The 22,221-nt window shown below is 41.4% G+C and overlaps 1 protein-coding gene across 3 annotated transcripts in view; it reads left to right on the forward strand.

Moving 5' to 3' along the window:
* The window catches only part of NEDD4 (NEDD4 E3 ubiquitin protein ligase), a 209,801-nt gene that overhangs the window by 137,697 nt on the left and 49,883 nt on the right, over positions 1-22,221 (forward strand). For all 3 annotated transcript variants that reach the window (XM_073587011.1, XM_073587009.1, XM_073587010.1), the window contains 7 exons: positions 1,576-1,739; positions 4,372-4,489; positions 10,490-10,648; positions 11,864-11,929; positions 12,866-12,985; positions 13,951-14,157; positions 17,397-17,474. In XM_073587011.1, coding sequence (XP_073443112.1) covers positions 1,576-1,739; positions 4,372-4,489; positions 10,490-10,648; positions 11,864-11,929; positions 12,866-12,985; positions 13,951-14,157; positions 17,397-17,474 — 912 coding nt within the window. The remainder of the gene's footprint in view (positions 1-1,575; positions 1,740-4,371; positions 4,490-10,489; positions 10,649-11,863; positions 11,930-12,865; positions 12,986-13,950; positions 14,158-17,396; positions 17,475-22,221) is intronic.

Here is a 22,221-nt window from a genome sequence, read left to right on the forward strand (position 1 = left end):
GGATCCGTTTTTTTCCCCATTGAGTTGCATTACTGGCGGATCTTGATGGATGGGCATCCGTTGGATCCGTTTTTTTGCGGATCCGGCAAATTTTTTGCGTCCGCCGGCATGCCTGGACGGACCTTGCAACGTTTTTTTGTTGTTGTTGGATCCACATTTTCCAGTGCGCATGCACGGAGAAAGAAAGTCAGGGAGAAAATTAACCCTGAAATCCTTTCAGGCGGACGAAAAAAAAAATTGCTCGCTCTCTCTCTCCCCCTCTCTCCCTTTTTGGTGGATTTTAACTGACACAAAAAACTAAAGTGTGAAAGAGGCCTAAGCAAAATAATTTGTTTCTGGTTTAGCGAACCAGAGCAGCGCTTCTTAGCAGATTAATGGTTTGTTCTATTCATATTTATAGTGCATAGGTTACTTTTATTATCTTTTGTTGATCATTTTAAATTTGGAGATGCTAAGCAATTATTCTGACCTGTCAAAATTTAAGAAAACCTGCACTATTTCTAAGGCATCACATTACCTTACATTGAAGTTTTGTTTTTTTTTGTTGAAGAGCTGCAGCACTGCCTTATGTGCTACATCTCTTCCATTGTTTGCCAGACACAACTCTGTACACTTTGTAGTGTCTGTGTCGCTTACTACAGCTCACCACTGCTCAGTCCCATGCAATTATTTGGGACTGAGCTGCAATACCAAGTATCCGTGCTCCAAAATATGAAGCGCCCTGCCCAGTAATCAGTAAAGTGAATGCAATGGCCTCTATAAAGGGAACCTGTCAGCAGGATTGTGCACAGTAACCTACAGAGACACTATTAGGTTGGCGCTGTTATACTTATTACAATGATACCTGGGTGATGAAATCTTTCTTGTTTAATCCTTATTTTCAGTTTTTAGGTAATGATATGCTTCTGCCCCGGGACGGCCTATAGGGGGTCTTCATGTGGTGCTATGATTAGGTATTCATACTGATGGCTTATGACAGGTCACTGATCCCTCAAAAAAATGCTGAAACAATTGACACGCTGCAGTTTTCAAAAAACCAGCAGTTTTCCAATTCAGTCAGGAAAAAAAACCCTGATATGTGTCCATTGTAAAAGCAGCTTTTAATTTGCATAAAAAACTGCAGCAAAAACACAAGATGTGAACATAGCCTCACAGGGCCAACATATACCCATATGTTTTGATGCATTTGCCATATTACATTCAAAAAAGTGTTGATTATAACATCTAGTCCTTTTTTGTGGCATGTCTGGAAAAAGACAGAGAAGGCTACACTTTGGGTTTTTCTGTACAGTCATAAAAGCCATCTAGATGGAAACCTCCCACACTTATATTGTAAGGAGACACTTTGGGATACAACTGCCTCTAATATAAATATATTGGTAATGTGCGCTGTATGTCTGAAGACCACCATTTTCGTTTTTTGTTTTGTTTTTTCCCTCGAGATGTTCCGACCACCTGCTTTCATGTTCATCTCACTTACGATTTCCCTAGCAAACATGAAACTAATTAAATAGATGCATCTGTTTCTACTTTTGACTAATTGGTCATACCGGTATCCCTTTTCTCTTTCCTTAGCCTGGCTGGGTTATATTGGACCAACCAGATCCTAATTATCAACCACAACAGCAGGAATTATCTCCACTACCTCCAGGGTGGGAAGAGAGACAAGATATTCTAGGCAGAACCTACTACATCAGCCATCAGTTTAAGAGGACGCAGTGGCAGAGGCCTACCGTTCAGTAAGTGACTGACTTGTATGTAGATATGGGAAGTAATAGTCTACAATAGTTCCAATGTATTGAAACCCATGTTCTCATGAATTATTACAATTTTCTCAAAAATGTTACCAGTTTGTGGAAGTTACTACAAAATGTGTTACGCTGTGACATAACCCTGCCAGGTGTCCCTGTATGGCAGCATAAAATGTTTGGGCATATTCAAGGCAAGCTAACTATAGTCATTCCTGGTGAACAACATGCACTCCTTGCATGGCAAAGAATGGCATAAGGCTGAAGATGGCTTACTTCATTGACGAACATTATAATCCATTCTACTTACTAAAAATTACTTTCAAATTAGGTCTGATAAAAAATAATTAAATCCTTAGAACTATGTATGTAAACTACTATGTAAATGCATTAAAACACTTACCAATCGCTATCGTCTCTGCTGTCTAGCATTGCTCCCGTCCCACGTGACCGCTTTTCTTTTATGCCGACTCACACATGGTCCATTGAGAGGAGAGGAGATATTTCCATCAATGTAAGCCTATGGAGACCAAGAGTGTGACTCCATAGAGTTGCATTGTGAAAATGGTTTCCGGTTCACACACCAACCGATGTGTTAGCTGGTTAGTCTGTTTTAAAGTCACGTTGGCCAGAGGAGGATCAGAGCAGTGCTGGATCTTAGTGAAGACTGCAATTGGGGTAAGTATTTTAATTCACTTGCACACCATTACATATATAATTAGGATGGAGTGTGAAATGCAAATTTTGATGGTCATCTTTTTTAAAAGGTGTCTGTTGGGCAGGGATGCAGTCTAGTCTGGCTTGCCATTCTATGCAGCCAGCATCATCGTCAAAAGGCCGGACGGTCATGGCTGCCTCCTGGCACTAATATTGACACTGTATGGGAGAGATGTTTATGGGATCTCTGTTATGGGGAAAGGTTTAATCCTAGAGGACTATCTCCTATGTCTATTCAACCTACGCAAGGGAGTTTCCAAAGTAATAATAAAATAAGAATGTCTTTTTGCCAATAAACTAGATAATTTACATGACTTGAGCCATTGTAAGTCACATATTGGTTCAATTGGTTTTTCTATCGGAATCTTCTATGGATTCACTAGATAGAAGCACGTGGCAGTCCACACACAGGCTCAGGTTGTCCCATTCACAATAGATTGTGGTGTACTTTAAAAAATTTTTTGTTTACTATTTGTAATTTTAACTGCGCTCCCGCAATTTGGTGAACTGCGTAGTGACCCGCTGTTTGTTAGGTTACCGCAATATACAGTACGTGTTTGCCTGCCGAAAAGAAAGTTTCAAGAGCCATTTGAGAATTGGGTTTTTGTGATAGTTGCTGGAAAATCGTAATATTGCAGCAAATAGCCTATATCTTGACCATCATGCAAGTAAAAATTATTAAAAATGTGGACTTATTACTTATGAGAAAACTGTCACAGAAGATTAAATTATAAGATTTAGCTTGCATTAAAGTAATTGACACATTAGTTGATTATTCTACCGCCACCTCCCAGTATTACAGGGGCGCTGGTTTTACTTTAGTTTTAATAATGAGTCCAAAATCTGGTGATATTATGTTGTCTAGGATGTGCCTACTGTGAATGAGGATTGCAGGATCTGGATAGCAAATGAAGCCTTATGCTCAGACCTGGTCAGGATTCAGAATTAACCAAATAAATTTGTCTTTTTTGCCATTTTGTCCAGTTGCTGTCCATAGAAGGCAAGAGGAGGATTAATTTATCAATTTCTCTCATATTTGAAAAAGGCAAATTACAATCATTTTATATTTCCCCCAAAGCACTACTGCTAATCAGGAAAGCACAAGCTTGGCATATCTCACTTTCACCCTAACCACCACAAGTCTAAACTTCTGCTATGTACTATGCAACTCTGATAAGAGGAAGATACATTTGCAGGTTAATCTTCAAGAGCAGGACATGGCTGTTTTAAAGGGTTAACCTACTATGGGGGACATAGCCACTTTTGAAGGGTTGATCTGTGTCTCTCACTACATACAAGAGGTCCACAGCCACATCACTATTCACAATAAGTTGTGAAATGTTTCACCTCTACAGCTGTTTCTTCCTGCCTCCTCCTCCATTTGCTCTATTATACACAGGAATCCATCAGTTAGATTGCTTCATTCATCCAGCATATCATCAGCAGCACAGATCTGCCCTTTTTCCATCCTGCACACAGTTATCCCACTACAAAGTGATGAGAAATTGGAAACGGTCTTAGGAGCGCAGGGAAGAGATGGGGTTAAACCACAACGCGTTTTGACGGCGTCTTTCCCGTTGCTCCTATCCTCCATTGGAGGTTTTTGGCTGGAGCTGCGGTGGAGACCTGACATCCTTGTCTGCCCCTGGGTTGCTTCCTAAGCGCTCCTGTATGACCGCTTATCACTGACTCTTATCCCACTATAAAGTGGCATCTCCCAGCTCAAAGGCAGGATGCCTCACATGACTGCCAAGAAAATGAGATTGTAGAATTTGGAGAGTTTGCGCTACAACAGTCTTGATGAATCCGTCTTTAAAATTTGTCAAACCGTTTTCTAAACTTTACGAGTATTAGATTTGTGAATTGCTTTGATTAAATTCCAAAATAAAAATTGATATCTTTCCAGAGATGGCACTGCTGGTCCAGAAAGTGGCAATATTCAGCTGGAGGCTCAACGTGCATTCACTACTAGAAGGCAAATCTCTGAGGAAGCAGAAGCTCCAGAAGTCAGAGAGTCTCCAGAGGTAAATTATTACCCATGAATGGGATTAAGATCTAGTACAAAGTAGATTAAAATGCACAATATTGCTAAAGAGTTATTCCCATCTTCACAGCTAGATATATGTCTGCTATAGTTTAGGTATGAATTTTGTTAAAGCACCACTCCAGCGTGTTTTTTATTATTAGTATTTCATTGCTGGTGTGGTGCTTTTAATGTAATTCCCTGCCCCCTGTCTCATACTCACTTGGCGCATTCATCCTTTTCCAGCATCAATCTTTTTTTAAATTCTTTTTATTGAAAGATTCCACAAAATAATATGACAAACATGTGACATTGCAGTGCAAAGAAAGCAGATTAATCCACTTAGTCATTATCCACAACATCAGTTACAGAAGTCTACTTTCAATAATAAAATAGACAAACAACACAGATGAAAAAGAACATTAAGCATAATGTGTTCAATTCTCAACAGCATTGCATCACAATCAGGGGATTCTTAACTAGGGTTCTAAGTTCGCAGCAATTCGGGTTATAATAAGCGAATAAGCAAATATTCCTGAGTCCACGTAAAGCATCACATTTATGCACTGCAAAAGAGACACTTCAAGGGTTATATCTCATAGTTGAGGAAATTATGGCATCAGGAGCTAGTTGTGTCAAGGGTGAGTCACACCACCTTTCCCAAATTTTATGACATTTCTGAGGACATCCCCTGTTCCTGTATTGAATTTTCTCATATGGAATTATATTATTCACCAATTTTTTCCACTGATTGATCGAAGGAATCCTTCCCCTCATCCAACTCAATGCTATCGCTTTCCTAGCGAGAAACAGAACCTCCCTAAGAAATATTCTGTCATAATGAGTGCACATTTCTTCGTCCACCACACCCAGTACACACATCAGTGGACTGCATTCTATTGGTATCCCAATTATCCTTTCTAGTGTAAAAATTATGTCCTTTCAATATCTTCTTATAATTCTACAATCCCAAATGAGATGCCAAAAATTTGCTGCCACCTCCCCGCATCTGATGATCATCATTTACTCTTCTGCCGAATTTGTAAAGTTTGCATGGGGTTAAATATGATTGGTGTAGCATATATAATTGGATTATTTTATTTGCCGCTGGAGACACCGTTGTATGCGCCTCCAGTGCGTCACACCACTGGTCATCGATGATAGAGGGGATTAGGTGCTTCCATTTCCAGCATCAATCTTGTCCATCTCCAGCGAAAATGACCTGCTGGCAGCTCTAGTATTTCATGGAGCGAGCCAGAGATCACTTTTCAATACGAGTCTGAGAGCCTCGTTGTGGCCCCATTTTGGCCCTTATAGACTTGCATTGAGCTCTTGTGACGGAACTTCTGACTTCCGGCCAGTCAGAAGTTACGGGCACAAGATGGCGTCGCGGGACAAAGATTATATTATGTGAAAAGTTGTGATTTGGATTTGATTCAAAATGTTTAACCATTCTTCTTCCGGTTTCATGTCTTATGATAAATTGCAAATTACCCTATGCTAGTGTCAGTCTCTCCAGGCCTGTGTTCTCCCGAACATTAACCTAAGCTTAAATCTGATCATGTCAAATAAATTTTTTTGCATAATACATGCAATCCCAAAAAAATTGAAAAGGTGTCTATAGTTTGTAAGGGGCAAGAGAGTACGTTCCCTGACCTACGAACCCTGACTAAGGCCGGGGTCAGACTTGCGAGTGTGATGCGAGAAACTTGCGCATCAATACCCGACACTGCAGCCGGCACTCGAGACTGGCGTGTGTGGCTGCATAGAAATACATGCAGCTGCACACTCCAGTCCAAGTGCCGGGTATTGGTGCGAGAGACTCGTGCAAGTTTCTTGAATCACATTCACAAGTGTGACCCCGGCCTAACTCTTAAAATTGATGCAATCTTTTTTTTCTTTTTTATTTACTTGAATTTGGAAATTCGGATTCAAATGTGAACATTTTTTTGTCTACGACTTATCAAACAATCTGTACGTAAAATAATACAGCAAATTATATTTCAGAAAATGAAGTTTGCACTTGAGGACTGTATCATCTACTAATACTACATTGTTCATCTCTTATATGGACATTGTATTCATTAGCCACATCTATATTAGAATTGAACAAAAAAGGGAATAAAAAGGGAATCTGTCACCACATTTGAGCGATCTGGCTTATTGATATGGGCAACCAGGTTATAGACTGCTGAGGAGAGTGATACCTGTGTTTCTCATATTAGATGTCTTGTTGTGGGAAAATCATCTTTTATCGCTTTATGTAAATGACCTCTTCAAGTCTTTGGGGAGGACTCTGCCCTGAAGATGACGCTTTCTCCTTGCTTCATTATTCTTTTTCTTCTCTCCTCACTGTGTCCCAGTGACGTCTGGTGCGCGGACAGAAATCCCGTGCCTGCACATTCTGACTGCCGTTGCGCCTCTGCACTGTTCAGCCCTTATATGGGCATTGGCTTCACTTTCACCTGTGCAGGAGCCAGAGAGTCGCTGTAGCTTCCACTCCCAGTGTCCTCCGGCACTCCGTACAGATGCACTCTTGACTTCCATCCTCCCCCTGCATAGTAAGCATGTAATTTCTAATGCCCCAGTGTCCTAAGTCGTCCCAGTTAAACAGTGAAAAGGAGTGACAACCGTCATAATGCCCAGGCAAGGGATTTCTGGCCGCGCAGCTGACATCACAACGTGGGAGGAGAAATATAGGATAACTAGATGGAGGTCCGATGCAGTCGCATCTGGAGAGCGGTAATGTCACGATGGGGGCAGGTTTTGCAGCATTGAGAATCCCCCCCCACACACACACACACACACACACACACACACGCACACACACACATGTGCTCACCCACCTATCCACTCTCTCTTTCCCCATGTGCTGACTTCTCCCTTCTGTGCTCTCTTCTTTGACCTGTCTACCTCATGTGCTGTCCCCCTTGTCTGCTGTCTCTCTCCTTCCTGTGCTGTCTTGTTTGAGCTGTCTCCCCCTGTGCTCTGTCTCTCCCACACCTGTATCTGACTGTGTACAGAACATACCACAGCTCCTGGGCAGGGGAGGAAGCAAAAGACAATATTGACATTACAGCAGGAGCTCGCAGAGGAGGTAAAATATTGTTTAAAAACAGTCAATGAAATATTTTACCACACAAAATGAATCCTCTGTGATTCCCTGCTGTAATGTCTGTAATGTGCTTTGAGTTTTGCTTCCTTCCCTGCCCAGGAGATGTGGTATACTCCTTACACGGTCAAACACAGACAATTTTTAAAATGAACTTTCGTTCATGGGAAAACCCCTTTAATGTGACTGGCTTCCTCTGCCTGTAGACACGACGCGCATCTGCCGCCGTGATCAGCCGAATGATTCACTGCGCCTGCGCGGAATTCGCACAACCGCAGTGTGACACTGTTCCGCTGGTGGTACCGCGCAAGAGGCTGTGTGAGTGTGTTGTGTAGAGTGTCTGTGTGTGGTGCGATGGTGTTCCGCTGGTGGTACCGCACAATAGTTTGGTACCAGCATCAGTTTCCATATTGACACACCCATCACTTGGGTGTCCCAATATGACGGTCGGTGAATTTCCTCCGCTTGAAATTCTGGGATACGGTGACATCTGGACAGAACAGGAAATTAAAACATTACAAGGCAATTATATAAATAGATGTAGCGAGGAGGCAGCATACATCCCATTGAGCCCTGTATAAACAATTTTGTCTTTTGTCTGTATTATGTGATTTGCTTTTAGATTACATTGATAATAAAAACCTTTTCACAATTTTTGGATTGAAGCTCCGTGGTTTTTGTAGGATTAAGCATACATTCCATAGCCTGAAAATGGTCATTTACATAAAGCATGATTTTTTTTTTTTTTCCCCACAACAACACAGCTGAAACGAGACATACAGGTAGGACTGTTTTCAGCATTCTAAAGCCTCTCTGTTCATATTAATAGTTTAGATCTGTGAGATGTGGTGACAGATTCCCTTTAAGTTTGTGGTCAGGTAGCTGTGCATAGAATTGCTGGGAGCCATACATGACTTTGTTTCGATTTTCATCACAGAATATTTGACCCTCAGTCCGTTTCTGTTGGTGGAGCTTGTATTAGTTTTCTGTGTTTCTGTGAATTTACACACAGATGCATTTTCGCTTTGTTTCGCATGATGAATTTTGGCCGGTCCAAATGGCCGTCTACGCTTCTTTTATTCTCCTTCTTTGCACAAGTAAGTCATTCAGTTGAGAAAATGTGTTGACTTTTTGCTCCTAGAGCCTCTCAGAATCCTTACCTGTCTAGAACAACAACTAATGTCTATTGTTCATTTTTGGCATTGCCCCACTTACACATTGAAACGTGTATACTGCTTTTTGCTGGGATGGTAATGGCCCAGCAGAACAGTCCTGTGTTTCTGGGAAAGAATCTGTGTGTACTTAGCCACCGTATCACAATTCTCTATTGAGTACCGATGTTGGCCTCACAACACTCCTGCCCTTCACAGAGTACTACTCCACCGCCAAGGAAAGATATAGTGGGCCAGGTTCATTTATTTAATTGCTCTGGTAAAATGACAGCTGCCACAGGTCTACGGAATTTAGTCCGAATAGCAAAATCGCGCACAAACATGACTGGCCACCCTGTAGCAGTCGAATGTGTACTGACCCTCATTTGTCCAAATATGATGTATTTCCTTAATTATAATTTTTATTTGTCCATATTGTCCGGTGGAGGATAAAAGGAATTTATCACCAGTTTTTCGCCTCCTAATCTGAGAATGTAGGGACATAGACACTGATTCCAGTGATGTGTCACTTTTACAAATTCATGAGCTCAGTTTTGCCACTGATTGGCAGCTTTCTGCTGATGCACAATGTACACAGAAAGCTGGTTGTGTGTGGATGTACACAGCGCTCAGCACTCAGAGAACTACTAGATCTGCAGCAGATAAACATGTGGTGATCAAAACTACAGCAAGTGGCCGTAAGTGATGCTGGAATCGGGGTCTGTGTCCCTACAACATGCCGATCTCAAATAGGTTAACCAAAATCTGATGAGAATCCCTTGAAAGAGACTGCAGAATTACTCAGTGATTAATCAGAATTGCCTGATTATTAAGAAAAAATGTCAGTTTTGGAGTATACAGACGTTTACATAGCTTTAATCTGTTGTACTAGGCACAGCTGCACGAATGGGTGCCACACTACACCTTGAAACCTATGGTGTTACCATAAGTTAGACCCCCCCAAGATCACACTGTAAAGGGTTTATCCTGTGTTTATTTATTTTTATTATAGGCTTGGTCTCTCAGAGTATAGTGAAAACCACCATAATTGCTCCCTGTTGCTTCAAAGCTGCCTTAATAGCACTCCCCCTTGTCCTCATGATAGAGCTGTAGCATAGGTATCACATCAGAGCAGACCCGTGGAAGTTCAGGTTCTGGTACCTCTGTGTCTGGCTCGCTCGCCCGCTCTCGGTGTCTGGCTCGCTCGCCCGCTCTCGGTGTCTGGCTCGCTCGCCCGCTCTCGGTGTAATACTGGACCCGAAAATGGGCCTTGGGTCTGAAGGCTGATATGAGCAACCGGTGAAGCTTGTGTGAAAAAGAGATGAAGGGAGAAAATCAGAAATAAAAGGGAAAATATTTAATGAAGGGTAAGGGGCAAAGATAGGGTCCCCAACATTACAACTAGACAATCCATTAACTCATAGAGCAATGATTCAGAGTCTCTAAAGTCCAGTCAGGACCTGTTAATATTTTTTAGACTGAGCAATGCATTAAAATAAAATTATGAAAAAACCCTTTTCGTATGAAAGTGAGAGACACAGCGAAATGCTCTTTTTGGAGATCTTGCTTTATACATGGGCAGTTGGATTATAAAATCTTAGCGGTAATATCTGCAGACCTCCTTTTTCATCAGTGTAAATACTTTATTGTAGTAAAATGTACAAATAAAACCATGAGAGGGTCTGCTGATGGCAACCTGAAGAGTCACCGTTTTGTGTTTGTGTTTTTAACTTACTAGAGCTGGGAAATTATTACAGAGGATGATGCTACAGTATACAGCAACCATTCTGCCCAGCCCGCGGCTGGCCCAGATCTCCAAGCACAAGTCACCGATGAGCTGAACACCAGGCTGCACATATCTGGAGACGGAGCCAGCAGTAGACACAGCTCCAACACTGTACGTAAGGGCTCTTGTTCCATCACAATGTTATTACTAATGACAGTGCACACAACCTGTGCATCATCCCAAGGCGAGAAACCTTAAAAGCAAATGCAGAAAAAAGTGTAGTTACCTTAAAATTTAACCCCTTCCCACTGCGGCCAACATCCATTTTTCATTTTGGTTTTTTTTTGTTTGTTTTTTTAATAGGTGTCTTGTTTTTGTGGGCCGACTTGTAGTTTTGAATGACACCATTTATTTCGGGGCATAGTGTACTGGAAAACGGGAAAAGAAAATCTTAAGTGTGGGGAAATTGTAAAAGAAAAAAATCCCCCCCGCAATTCTGACATTTTGTGTTTTGGGAATTTGTTTTTACGGCTAACACCTGGCTATATGATTCTCCTCATCAGTATGATATGATTAGAGTGATACCAAACTTGTCCACTTTTTTAAATTATTTTAGTGGTGAAAAAAAGCAGAAATTTGAGGGGGTTTTTTTTTTTGTGCCTCCATTTTTCAGTGTTTCATAATGCTTTAATTTTTTGGGGTATAAAGCTCTGTGAGGGCACTTACGGTAGTTTCTACCTTTACCCTGATGATATGATGAATATCCCCATATTCTGGGGTATATATTACACTCCATATTTTATTTTAGTCATAATATTTTTGTGGTATTTCCCTTTTGTATGTTTTAATTTCATAATAAGTCATTTTATATATTTCCCAATACTTTTTTTTTTTTGCTTTTGTAGGTTTTCCATTCGGACGCAGCTCAAAATGTTGATAAATCCTTTTTGAAAGTGTATATTATGGTCATAAGCTTGTTGACTGCAGTCACAGCCTTTTTTTCTTCTGAATACTTTCTTTTTAGTAACTAAAGGGTTATGCGGCCTTAATTCTGTGTTGGTCTCTAATTGAGGAGGCCATGTTGACCATCTTGCCATTCAGGGTTCACACTCAGGAACGTGCCACGGTACACACCAGACGCATTACTTGAATGTGTAGCTCCAGTTCTCCTCTGCTTTGTGTGATCACAAGCAGTGCTGTGTCAGAGGAGGCTCGGAGGAGCTTTTCTTTGTGCAGTTACCTAGATCTTTGGTGGTAGACCCTTGCCGCTCATATATTGATGGCATATCCTGGCATTTCTGTAAGCAACCCTTCATTTCCATTCAGATATGCTCCACATTGCTTAAAATATTTGTACGTTTTTTCCTCTTTTTATATTTTATGAAGACGCATTCCAGCAGAAGAGAAACCCTGCAGTCCTATACACAGGAAGAACTCCCTACATTACCTATTGTAAGAATGGTTTTCCATCTAATGTGTGATAACTTTTTGTTTTGTACCCTTGTTTTGTGCTCTTTGTACAGTGGACAAATGTGTAAGCTTTTTTTTTTTTTTTTTTTTTTTTTTGAACCTCTAGGAGAACTAATACATTAGCTTAATTGAGTTTCTCACGAAGACACCCGCTGTCCATATGCCCTACACAATCATAAGAACATTTTAGAGTAGGATTGCCTGCTCGGGACCCCCCTAATATGAGTCCTGTTTTTAAAGCAATTCTGTCAGCAGGTTTTTGCTACCTCACCCGAGAACAGCCTGATGTAGAGAAAGAGACCCTGAATCCAATAATGTATCTGTTAGATTTAGCAATGCAGCAGAGCTGAGAAAGCTAACCCCGCCCACACCAGGCTCTGTATGTACATGGTCTATAGACAGTGAGCTGCTTATCACAGGAGGGGGCGGAGTCGGACCAGGAGGCAGGTGCTGCTGTACCCCAGCAATGATTAACTCCTGTAGTAAAACAATCATTGCAGGCAAACAAAAAACACTGACCTTGATAAGAGACACAACGCAGAAATCTGTTTTTAACACCTACCTAATGCGGTCTTCAGCAAAATCCTGCTGACAGATTCCCTTTAAGCTATACTTGTAGGACAAGGACGGCTGTTATTCCGAATTACTGCCTTGTAACATTACATTTCCCCTACAGGGGCTGCCACCCTAAAAATACCTGGCTGGTTATGACTTCCCCTGGCAAAATCAATTATTTAAGGGTGTTGGCAGCAAGACTTGGGGCAATTGGCTGATTGTTGGATGGTTATTGACTGCGGTTGCCTCGGAGACCAGCCTTCTAACAACTTGCATGCTTTATTTTTACTTTATGCTTTATCTTCAGAGCCAGCTTATTTTTTATTTTTTTAAAGAAAAATGCTGTGGTTTTTTTTTTTTCAGTTGTTACCGACATTCTCAGGATTACCACCTGGTTGGGAAGAAAAACAAGATGAGAAAGGAAGGTCGTATTACATAGATCACAATGCTAGAACTACAACGTGGGAGAGGCCTTTAGTTCAGGTACTACTAAATTATCTCTCTGGTTATAGGCCTCCTGTTCTTCTCCTACGTTAGTCCCGCTTCTCTCCCAAGTTTTCAGGGTTTTTTTTTGTTTTTGCTTTTTTATAAATTTGCCATAGGAACCCTTTTTATTTAGTGCTATGATTTGGTATTTATCAAGATCGTTGGGCTCTGAGCAGCAAAAGAACATGCCCCATAGAATCTGTAAGCAACGTTCCCTTGATAAAGACCTTAAGGCCGGGATCACACATGCAAGGAATACGGCCGAGTCTCCCATGTTAATACCCGGCACTGCTGCCGGCACTCGGATCGGAGTGTGCGGCCGCATAGCAATACATGGAGCCGCACGCTTTACTCCTGAGTGCCGGCAGCAGTGCCGGGTATTAACATGCGCAACTTGGCCGTATTCCTCGCATGTTTGATCCGGCCTAATAATTAAAACCAAGTTAAAAAAAAAAAATCTGAAATTGTATTGTAAATTAAAAAAAGTGATTGATTAAAATTCCAGCATGACCCAAGATGTATGCACAAGATGATAACAAGAGAATAAAAAGGAATCTAACAGAATCCTTGGCTGATGCTCTTTGACTTCCATATGCTTCCATGTAGAGTATTCCTTAATATACGTTAATGTATCTGTTTTATTAGGTGGATGTAACAGATGCCATCATTTCACCTTCAATCACCCCCCCCAAAAAAAAAAAAAAATTCCTTATATATTTATTTTTGGGATGACTTGATATTGTAGGATGGATACAGTGTGGAAAGCCAGTGTTTACTTCACATATTTTGAGGTAGTTCGAAAATGTTGAAGTGTTTGTTGAAAAATATCTTGCTACTTGTGATTCCTGAAGAGCAAGTTTCATCCCATCCTATTGTTCTAAACTGCCGCTGTTTATGGAAACACAGGGGAAACGCCTTGTTTGGAGGTAGCGTTCACAACCTAATGTATCCTTAATGTTCAGTCTCAGAAGCCATCACCTGTGGAAATGTCCCAGACCTCTCCCACCAAGAATGTTCCTAGTGGCCGTCATCCGAAGTCTCCAGAATGTGAATCTACCAAACAGACTGCGGACCCGGAACATGGATTCCTCCCCAAAGGCTGGGAAATCAGGCATGCCCCAAGCGGACGGCCCTTCTTTATCAATCACAACACTAAGACTACAACATGGGTATTGTGAATCTTCTTCTTCTATCAATTGTTATATTCTTTCCCTAGTAAAACAAATGACTGCGCTGACCTCCTCATTCACTAAGATACAGCGATTACATGAGGGTCTTATAGCTAGAATTCCAGTCTCATCAAACAAGTAAATAAACCATAGGTTTCAATTAATTAATTTCATTTTCTCTTTAGGTTTACTAGATGTTTCCATGTTATTATATAAGTGATGGTTTTAGATGGTAAATTGCATTTTTTTTCAGACAATGTTTTATTTTTTTTTAGCCAATCTTTGTTATATTATAGGCAAGTGATTCTAAACCTCTTTACTACCGCAGATCCCCTTACAAGTGTCCCCATACCCGGGGTACGCATTTTCTGATTATACACCATTAAAACCTTCATTATAAAATAATAATGCCCTGTGTAAAAAATAAAAAAATTGAAAATAAATGTAAACCCCATAAAAGCATGGATACATGGGTGATTTGTTGTAAACTGGAAAGGGAGGTTATTTTCCCTTTAATCACCCATTATTTAAGTTTTAGGTTTTTATTTTGAATGATTTTCGTGTGTGTGTGTGTCGATAGATATATACCTTGTATATATACACAGATATAATATATGTGTGTGTGTATATATATATATATATATATATATATATATATATATATATATATATATAATATACACTAGCTGAAGAGCCCGGCGCTGCCCGGGCATAGTAGCTAACTGTGGTTAGTTATAGAAAATTATAATTATCCTCCATCCCATAGTCCCGTGCCCATATACCCGTCATACATATCCTCCATCCCATAGTCTGGTGCCCATATACTCATCACACATCCTCCATTCCATAGTCAACCATTATGACATCATAATGAGCGGCGGCGGGGCTTGCAACCTATGATGACATCAGCGTCGCCATGGCAACCATTGTGACATCATAATGAGGGGCGGGGCTTGGCGCGCACACTGCTTCCCCAGTATGCAAATAGGGGCATTGTGACATCATAATGAGGGGCGGGGCTTGACACGCACACACTTTCCCCCCCCCAGTGTGTAGATGGGGGCAAAATTGTTTGGTGAATTGGAACGTGCGGGGTTAAAATTTCGCCTCACAACATAGCTTAGGACGCTCTCGGGGTCCAGACGTGTGACTGTGCCAAATTTTGTGGCTGTAGCTGTGACGGTGCAGATGCCTATCCCGGACATACACACACACACACATACATACATACACAATTTGAGCTATATATATATATATAGCTCAAATTGTATATATATATAAAATATATCTATCTCTCACACGGGCCACTGGGTTTACAATTCGACTTGTATTTCTTCTTCACAAAAGACGTTTCATTACTATTAATAATAATATCATTGTTATTCAGGATTGCAATGACAATTAGCACCACCATTCAGTTTACCTCCTTCCTTCACAATTACATATTTCTCATTTATTTTTCATTATAGATTGTGTTATGAATATTTAAAAAATGTTTTACAATAAACTTGATTTAAAGAATAGGTTAGCACGGTGGCTCAGTGGTTAGCACTGCAGTCTTGCAGTTCTGGAGTCCTGGGTTCAAATCCCACCAAGGACAACATTTGCAAGGAGTTTGTATGTTCTCCCCATGTTTGCGTGGGTTTCCTCCAGGTTCTCTGGTTTCTTCCCACACTCCAAAGACATACTGATAGGGATTCTAGATTGTGAGCCCCATCGGGGACAGTGATGATAATGTCTGTAAAGCGCTGTGGAATTAATGGCGCTATATAAATGAGTAAAATAAATAGGTAATTTTCTGACGACGCATTCTTTTAAATAGCCGTTCCTGTCACCACCTCCTTCCCTGGGTGCTGTGTAGGTGAAAGCATGACCAAGCTGTGACCGTGCTCCTGATATGACCTGCTCCTCCTCCACCTTAGGGTCCTGTTACACATACAAATTAGTTGCCTGTCAATCGCTTCATTTTGCATGGTGAGAGATGAGGATTCAGTATGAAACTTTTACCGGGACATCTTGTTTCCCCACGTGGATGTACTGCCGGACAACAATGATTTTTAGATCAGCGCAAAAGATGCAATCAGTGACGGGGAAGCAAATTATTGCTGATCAGCTGCTCTCTGACATAGTTTACATGCGGTTTTGATCATGAACAGTCAGTCATAATCTGACTGCCCTGTGTAAAAAGCCCATCACTCGCCTACAGAACAGGAAAAGTGGTGCACCCCAAATGTTGCATTTTGAATTTTGATCCTGGTGTCTCCTGGTAAGATTTTGAGGGTTATGTGACACCCAGATCCAAGCTGTAGTCCTTATGTTCAAGCCCTGGATAATGTTAGAGGCAGGACATACTACATCTCTTGCAGTGAAAGAGTTGAAGGCTGCAATTATTAGGTAGGAATTAGACTATTTTTTAATTAATGGACAAAGTATTTTAGTAACAAACTTTTAGTTTATACAGGACTGAAAAACGCCTTTAATGCAGTCACCAAATGTCTGCCTTTCACTTTGGTGTTTAACAACACGAAACAATCACTGACCTCAGGGAGACCAGTCAAAGAAAACACTGCGGCAGCCAGCAAAGGCGCTCAATCAGTGAAATCCTAGGTGCATTGCTCCCTGGGAAATACGAATATGCAAATAAAGTCCGTGGAGCCTCATTTTAAGAGTCTCAAACACGGGACTAGCCAGATCTTCCTCCAGGGAAGGACCCAACCAAGGATTGCATATTCGTATTTCCCAGGGAGCAATGCACCTAGGATTTCACTGATTGAACGCCTTTGCCGGCTGCCGCAGTGTTTTCTTTGACTGGTCTCCATGAGGTCAGTGATTTGTTTTGTGATGTTGGTCTACTAGGCATTGCTCCCACCTAGCCAGAATCCTACTCCACACTGATGAGGGCCAACACCCCGAAACAGCTGTCTGTGGATGGATACCTGGCCTTGGTATTTCCCTTGTCATATCTGTAAACTCGTAAAGAGCTGGTTATTGACTTAAAGGGCCACTTAATATGGTGGTAATGGTGGTTTCCGAAAGGAGCCACCCCTTGGCTGGGTCCTTCCCTGGAGGAAGATCTGGCTAGTCCCGTGTTTGAGACTCTTAAATGAGGCTCCACGGACTTTATTTGCACTTTGGTGTTTAGGGACAAGTGTGCTGTTAGTGCTAAGGGATACAAGTCTCAAAACCCTGTATACAGTAAACAAAGTTTTCAAGAAATCCTGTGTTTATCGTTTCTATAGGAAGACCCGAGACTGAGAATTCCTGTACAGCTACGGACAAGGCCTCCTTTAGATGTGTCAGAGCTGGGACCACTGCCAGTAAGTGAAAGATGAATCAAAGGCTCTGCCAAAGGAAAAAACCTCCCCTAAGCGTGCTGTCCTCTCTAGTACCTGGGGAAAGGGCAACAGATTCTAACCAAAAATAGTACAGGACAAGGAATAAGTAAAATATCAAAATTATCTTGATTACTTTTTTAGTTATATCATAAATTGAAAAGCTGTAAATCCTATATATAGCCTTTATGTAAGAAATCCAAACTCCTATATTATCCGAATTGCTCAGAAAAAAACGAAGCATTTATGCAAAACTCATCAGATCGGTATTCTAAGCAACCTTGGTCATGTATGAGTTATGATTTCTTGCATGGAAGGTTTTTAATGTTTTCACCATTTGATTTGCTGTTTATTGCGGTGATTTTAGTCTATATAGTGTTATTCCTCTAATTGCCTTCTCTGACCAGACGCCTACTAGATTTTGTCCTCACTCTTGTGCATTTTCCGTGAATTTTTGAAAATATTTTAAAAAGGTATAGCAATATAGATAATGTTAATATTTAACGAATATCTTGTCCTGCACTATTCTTTGCTGAATATTGATGTATCAACGGAAGTGTAACATGCTACTACATGCAGTCTGTGTAATGACATATAATTGTATATATTTTCTCATTAAGCCAGCAATCACATTTTGCGGTTTTGATATGGCCACAGTGTGCTTAAAAACTGTGCCAGCATGCTGAGCATCATTGTTTGCAACGTCATTGTCGACGTTGAACATTCGTTTCGCTGCATAGCGCAGCCGTTGCCAGTAAAAGTACTTTTAGCCGCTGTCACTTGCATAGTTTAACCCCTTCCTGACATCAGACGTACTATCCCGTCCATGGAACCCGGGCCCCTATGCCCATGGACGGGATAGTACGTCTAGCGCGATCAGCGGCGCCCACGTGGTGAGCGCCGCTGATCGCGGCTGGGTGTCAGCTGATTATCACAGCTGACACCCGGCACACTGTCAGGGGCGGTCATGGACCGCCCCCGACACGTTAACCCCTTGCACACCGCGATCAAACATGATCGCGGTGTACCGGGAGTTAAAGGGAAGCATCGGCAGGGAGGGGGCTCCCTCCGTGCTTCCCTGAGCCCCCCACGGCAGCGCAATGTGCAGCGCTGCTGCGGGGGACTCCTCTCCTCCAGGCCCCCGGATCCAAGATGGCGACGGGGGCCTTCGGGGGCCTGGAGGAAGCTGGCTTCCTCAGTGCCTGCAAAGCGCAGGCATGAGGAAGCCTTTTGCAGTGCCTGTGTCAGATTGCTGATCTGTCACAGTGATCTGTGATGTGACAGATCAGCGATCTGTCACAGGACAGTGATGTCCCACCTGGGACTATGTAATAAAGTAAAAAAAAAATTAAAAAAAAGTGTAAAATTAATTTTAAAAAAATCGCCAAATAAATTAGTGAAAAAAAAATAAAATATTCCCCAATAAATTCATTTTTTGAAAATAAAAAAAACCCAAAACAATAAAAGTACACATATTAGGTATCGCCGCGTCCGTAACGACCCGCCCTATAAAACTGTCCCATTAGTTAACCCCTTTAGCGAACCCCTTAAAAAATAAAAAACGAAGCAAAAAATAATGATTTATTATCATACCGCCAAACAAAAAGTGCAATAACGCGCGATCAAAAAGACGCATATAAATATCCATGGTACCGCTGAAAACGTCATCTTGTCCCGCAAAAAACGAGCCGCCATACTGCGTCATCCGCAAAAAAAAAAAAGTTATAGCTCGCAGAATAAAGCGATGCAAAAATAATTATTTTTTATATAAAATAGTTTTCATTGCATAAAACCGACAAAACATAAAAAAACGACCTAAATGAGGTATCGCTGTAACCGTACTGACCCGAAGAATAAAACCGCTTTATCAATTTTACCGCACGCGGAACGGTGTAAACGCACTCCCCCAAAAGAAATTCATGAAACGCTGGTTTTTGTTCATTCTGTGTCCCAAAAATCGGAATAAAAAGCGATCAAAAAATGTCACGTGCCCGAAAATGGTACCAGTAAAAACGTCAACTCGTCCCACAAAAAATAAGACCTCACATGACTCGGTGGGTCAAAATACGGAAAAATTATAGCTCTCAATATGTGGTGATGCAAAAACTATTTTTACAATAAAAAGCGTCTTTTAGTGTGCGACAGCTGCCAAAAATAAAAACCGCCATAAATAGTAAATCAAACCCCCCGTTATCACCCCCTTAGTTAGGGAAAAATAATAAAATTAAAAAAATGTATTTATTTCCATTTTTCGGTTAGGGCTAGGGTTAGGGCTTGGGTTAGGGCTGAGATTAGGGTTAGGGGTGTGTTGGGGTTCGGGTTGGAGTTAGAATTGGGGGTTTCCACTGTTTGGGCACATCAGGGGCTCTCCAAATGCAACATTGCGTCTGATCTCAATTCCAGCCCATTCTGAGTTGAAAAAGTCATATGGTGCTCCTTCCCTTCCAAGCTCTGCCATGCGCCCAAACAGTGTTTTACCCCCACATGTAGGGTATCAGCCTACTCAGGACAAATTGCAAAACAATTTTTGGGGTCCAATTTCTCCTGTTACCCTTAGGAAAATAAAAAATTGGGGGCAAAAATATCATTTTTGTGGAAAAAAAAATTTTATTTTCACGTCCGAGCGTTATAAACTTCTGTGAAGCACTTGGGGGTTCAAAGTGCTCACCACACATCTAGATAAGTTCCGTGGGGGGGTCTAGTGTCCAAAAATGGGGTCACCTGTTGGGAGTTTCAATAGTTTAGGTACATCAGGGGCTCTCCAAACGCACATGACACCCGCAGACCATTCCATCAAAGTCTGCATTCCAAAATGGCACTGCTTCCCTTCCGAGCCCCGACGTGTGTCCATACAGTAGTTTTCTCCCACATATGGGGTGTCAGCGTACTCAGGACAAATTGGACAACAACTTTTGCGGTCCAATTTCTCCTGTTACCGTTGGGAAAATGAAAAAATTGGGGACTAATTGATCATGTTTGTGGTAAAAATACGATTTTTTTATTTTCATGCCCTGGCATTATAAACTTCTGTGAAGCCCTTGGGGGTTCAAAGTGCTCACCTCACATCTAGATAAGTTCCTTAGGGGTCTAGTTTTCAAAATGGGGTCATTTGTGGGGGGTTTCCACTGTTTAGGTACATGAGGGGCTCTCCAAAGGCAACATGACACCCGCAGACCATTCCATCAATGTCTGCATTCCAAAACGTCACTACTTCCCTTCCTAGCCCTGACGTGTGTCCATACAGTAGTTTTCTCCCACATATGGGGTGTCAGCTTACTCAGGACAAATTGGACAACAACTTTTGGGGCCCAATTTCTCCTGTTACCCTTGGGAAAATAAAAAAAATGGTGACTAAAAGATCATGTTTGTGGAAAAAATACGAATTTTTTATTTTCACGCCCGGGCGTTATAAACTTCTGTGAAGCACTGGGGGGTTCAAAGTGCTCACCACACATCTAGATAAGTTCCTTGGGGGGTCTAGTTTCCAAAATGGTGTCATTTGTGGGGGGTTTCCACTGTTTAGGTACATCAGGGGTTTTCCAATCGTGACATGGTGTCCGATCTCAATTCCAGCCAAAAACGTCAAATGGCGCTGCTTCCCTTCCGAGCTCTGTCATGCGCCCAAATAGTGGTTTACCCCCACATATGGGGTATCAGCGTACTCAGGGCAAATTGCACAATAACTTTTAGGGTGCTGTTACCCTTGGAAAAATAAGAATTGAGGGTGAAAAGATCATTTTTGTGGAAAAAATATGATTTTTGAATTGTACGGCTTTATGTTATAAACTTCTGTGAAGCCCTTGTGGGTTCAAAGTTCTCACCACACATCTAGATAAGTTCCTTAGGGGGTCTAGTTTCCAAAATAGTGTCATCTGTGGGGGGTTTCCACTGTTTTGGTACATCAGGGGTTTTCCAATCGCGACATGATGTCCGATCTCAATTCCAGCCAAAAACGTCAAATGGCGCTGCTTCCCTTCCGAGCTCTGCCATGCACCCAAATAGTGGTTTACCCCCACATGTGGGGTATCAGCATACTCAGGACAAACTGCACAATAACTTTTAGGGTCTTGTTACCCTTGGGAAAATAAAAATTGGGGTGAAAAGATCATTTTTGTGGAAAAAATAAGATTTTTTAATTGTACCGCTGTACGTTATAAACTTCTGTAAAGCCCTTGTGGGTTCAAAGTTCTCACCACATATCTAGATAAGTTCCTTGGGGGGTCTAGTTTCCAAAATGGGGTCACTTGTAGGGGGTTTCCACTGTTTAGGTACATCAGGGACTCTCTCTGAATTCCAGCCAATTTTGCATTGAAAAAGTCAAACGGCGCTCCTTCCATTCTGAGCTCTGCCATGCGCCGAAACAGTCGTTCCCCCCCACAAATCAGGTATCAGCGTACTCAGGACAAATTGCACAATAACTTTTGCAGTCCAATTTCTCCTGTTACCCTTGGTAAAATAAAAAAAATTGAACCTGAAGTATTTTTTTTGTGAAAAAAAGTTAGATGTTCATTTTTTTTTAAATATTGAAAAAAATTCCTGTGACGCATCTAAAGGGTTAATAAACTTCTTGAATGTGGTTTTGAGCACCTTAAGGGGTGCAGTTTTTAGAATGGTGTCACTTTTGGGTATTTTCTATCATATAGAACCCTCAAAGTGGCTTCAAATGTGATGTGGTCCTAAAAATAAAATGGTGTTGTAAAAATGAGAAATCGCTGGTCAACTTTTAACCCTT

Source organism: Dendrobates tinctorius, unplaced genomic scaffold (assembly GCF_039654945.1).
Source record: "Dendrobates tinctorius isolate UK_male_01 unplaced genomic scaffold, ASM3965494v1 ptg000097l, whole genome shotgun sequence".
Classification (NCBI taxonomy): domain Eukaryota; kingdom Metazoa; phylum Chordata; class Amphibia; order Anura; family Dendrobatidae; genus Dendrobates; species Dendrobates tinctorius.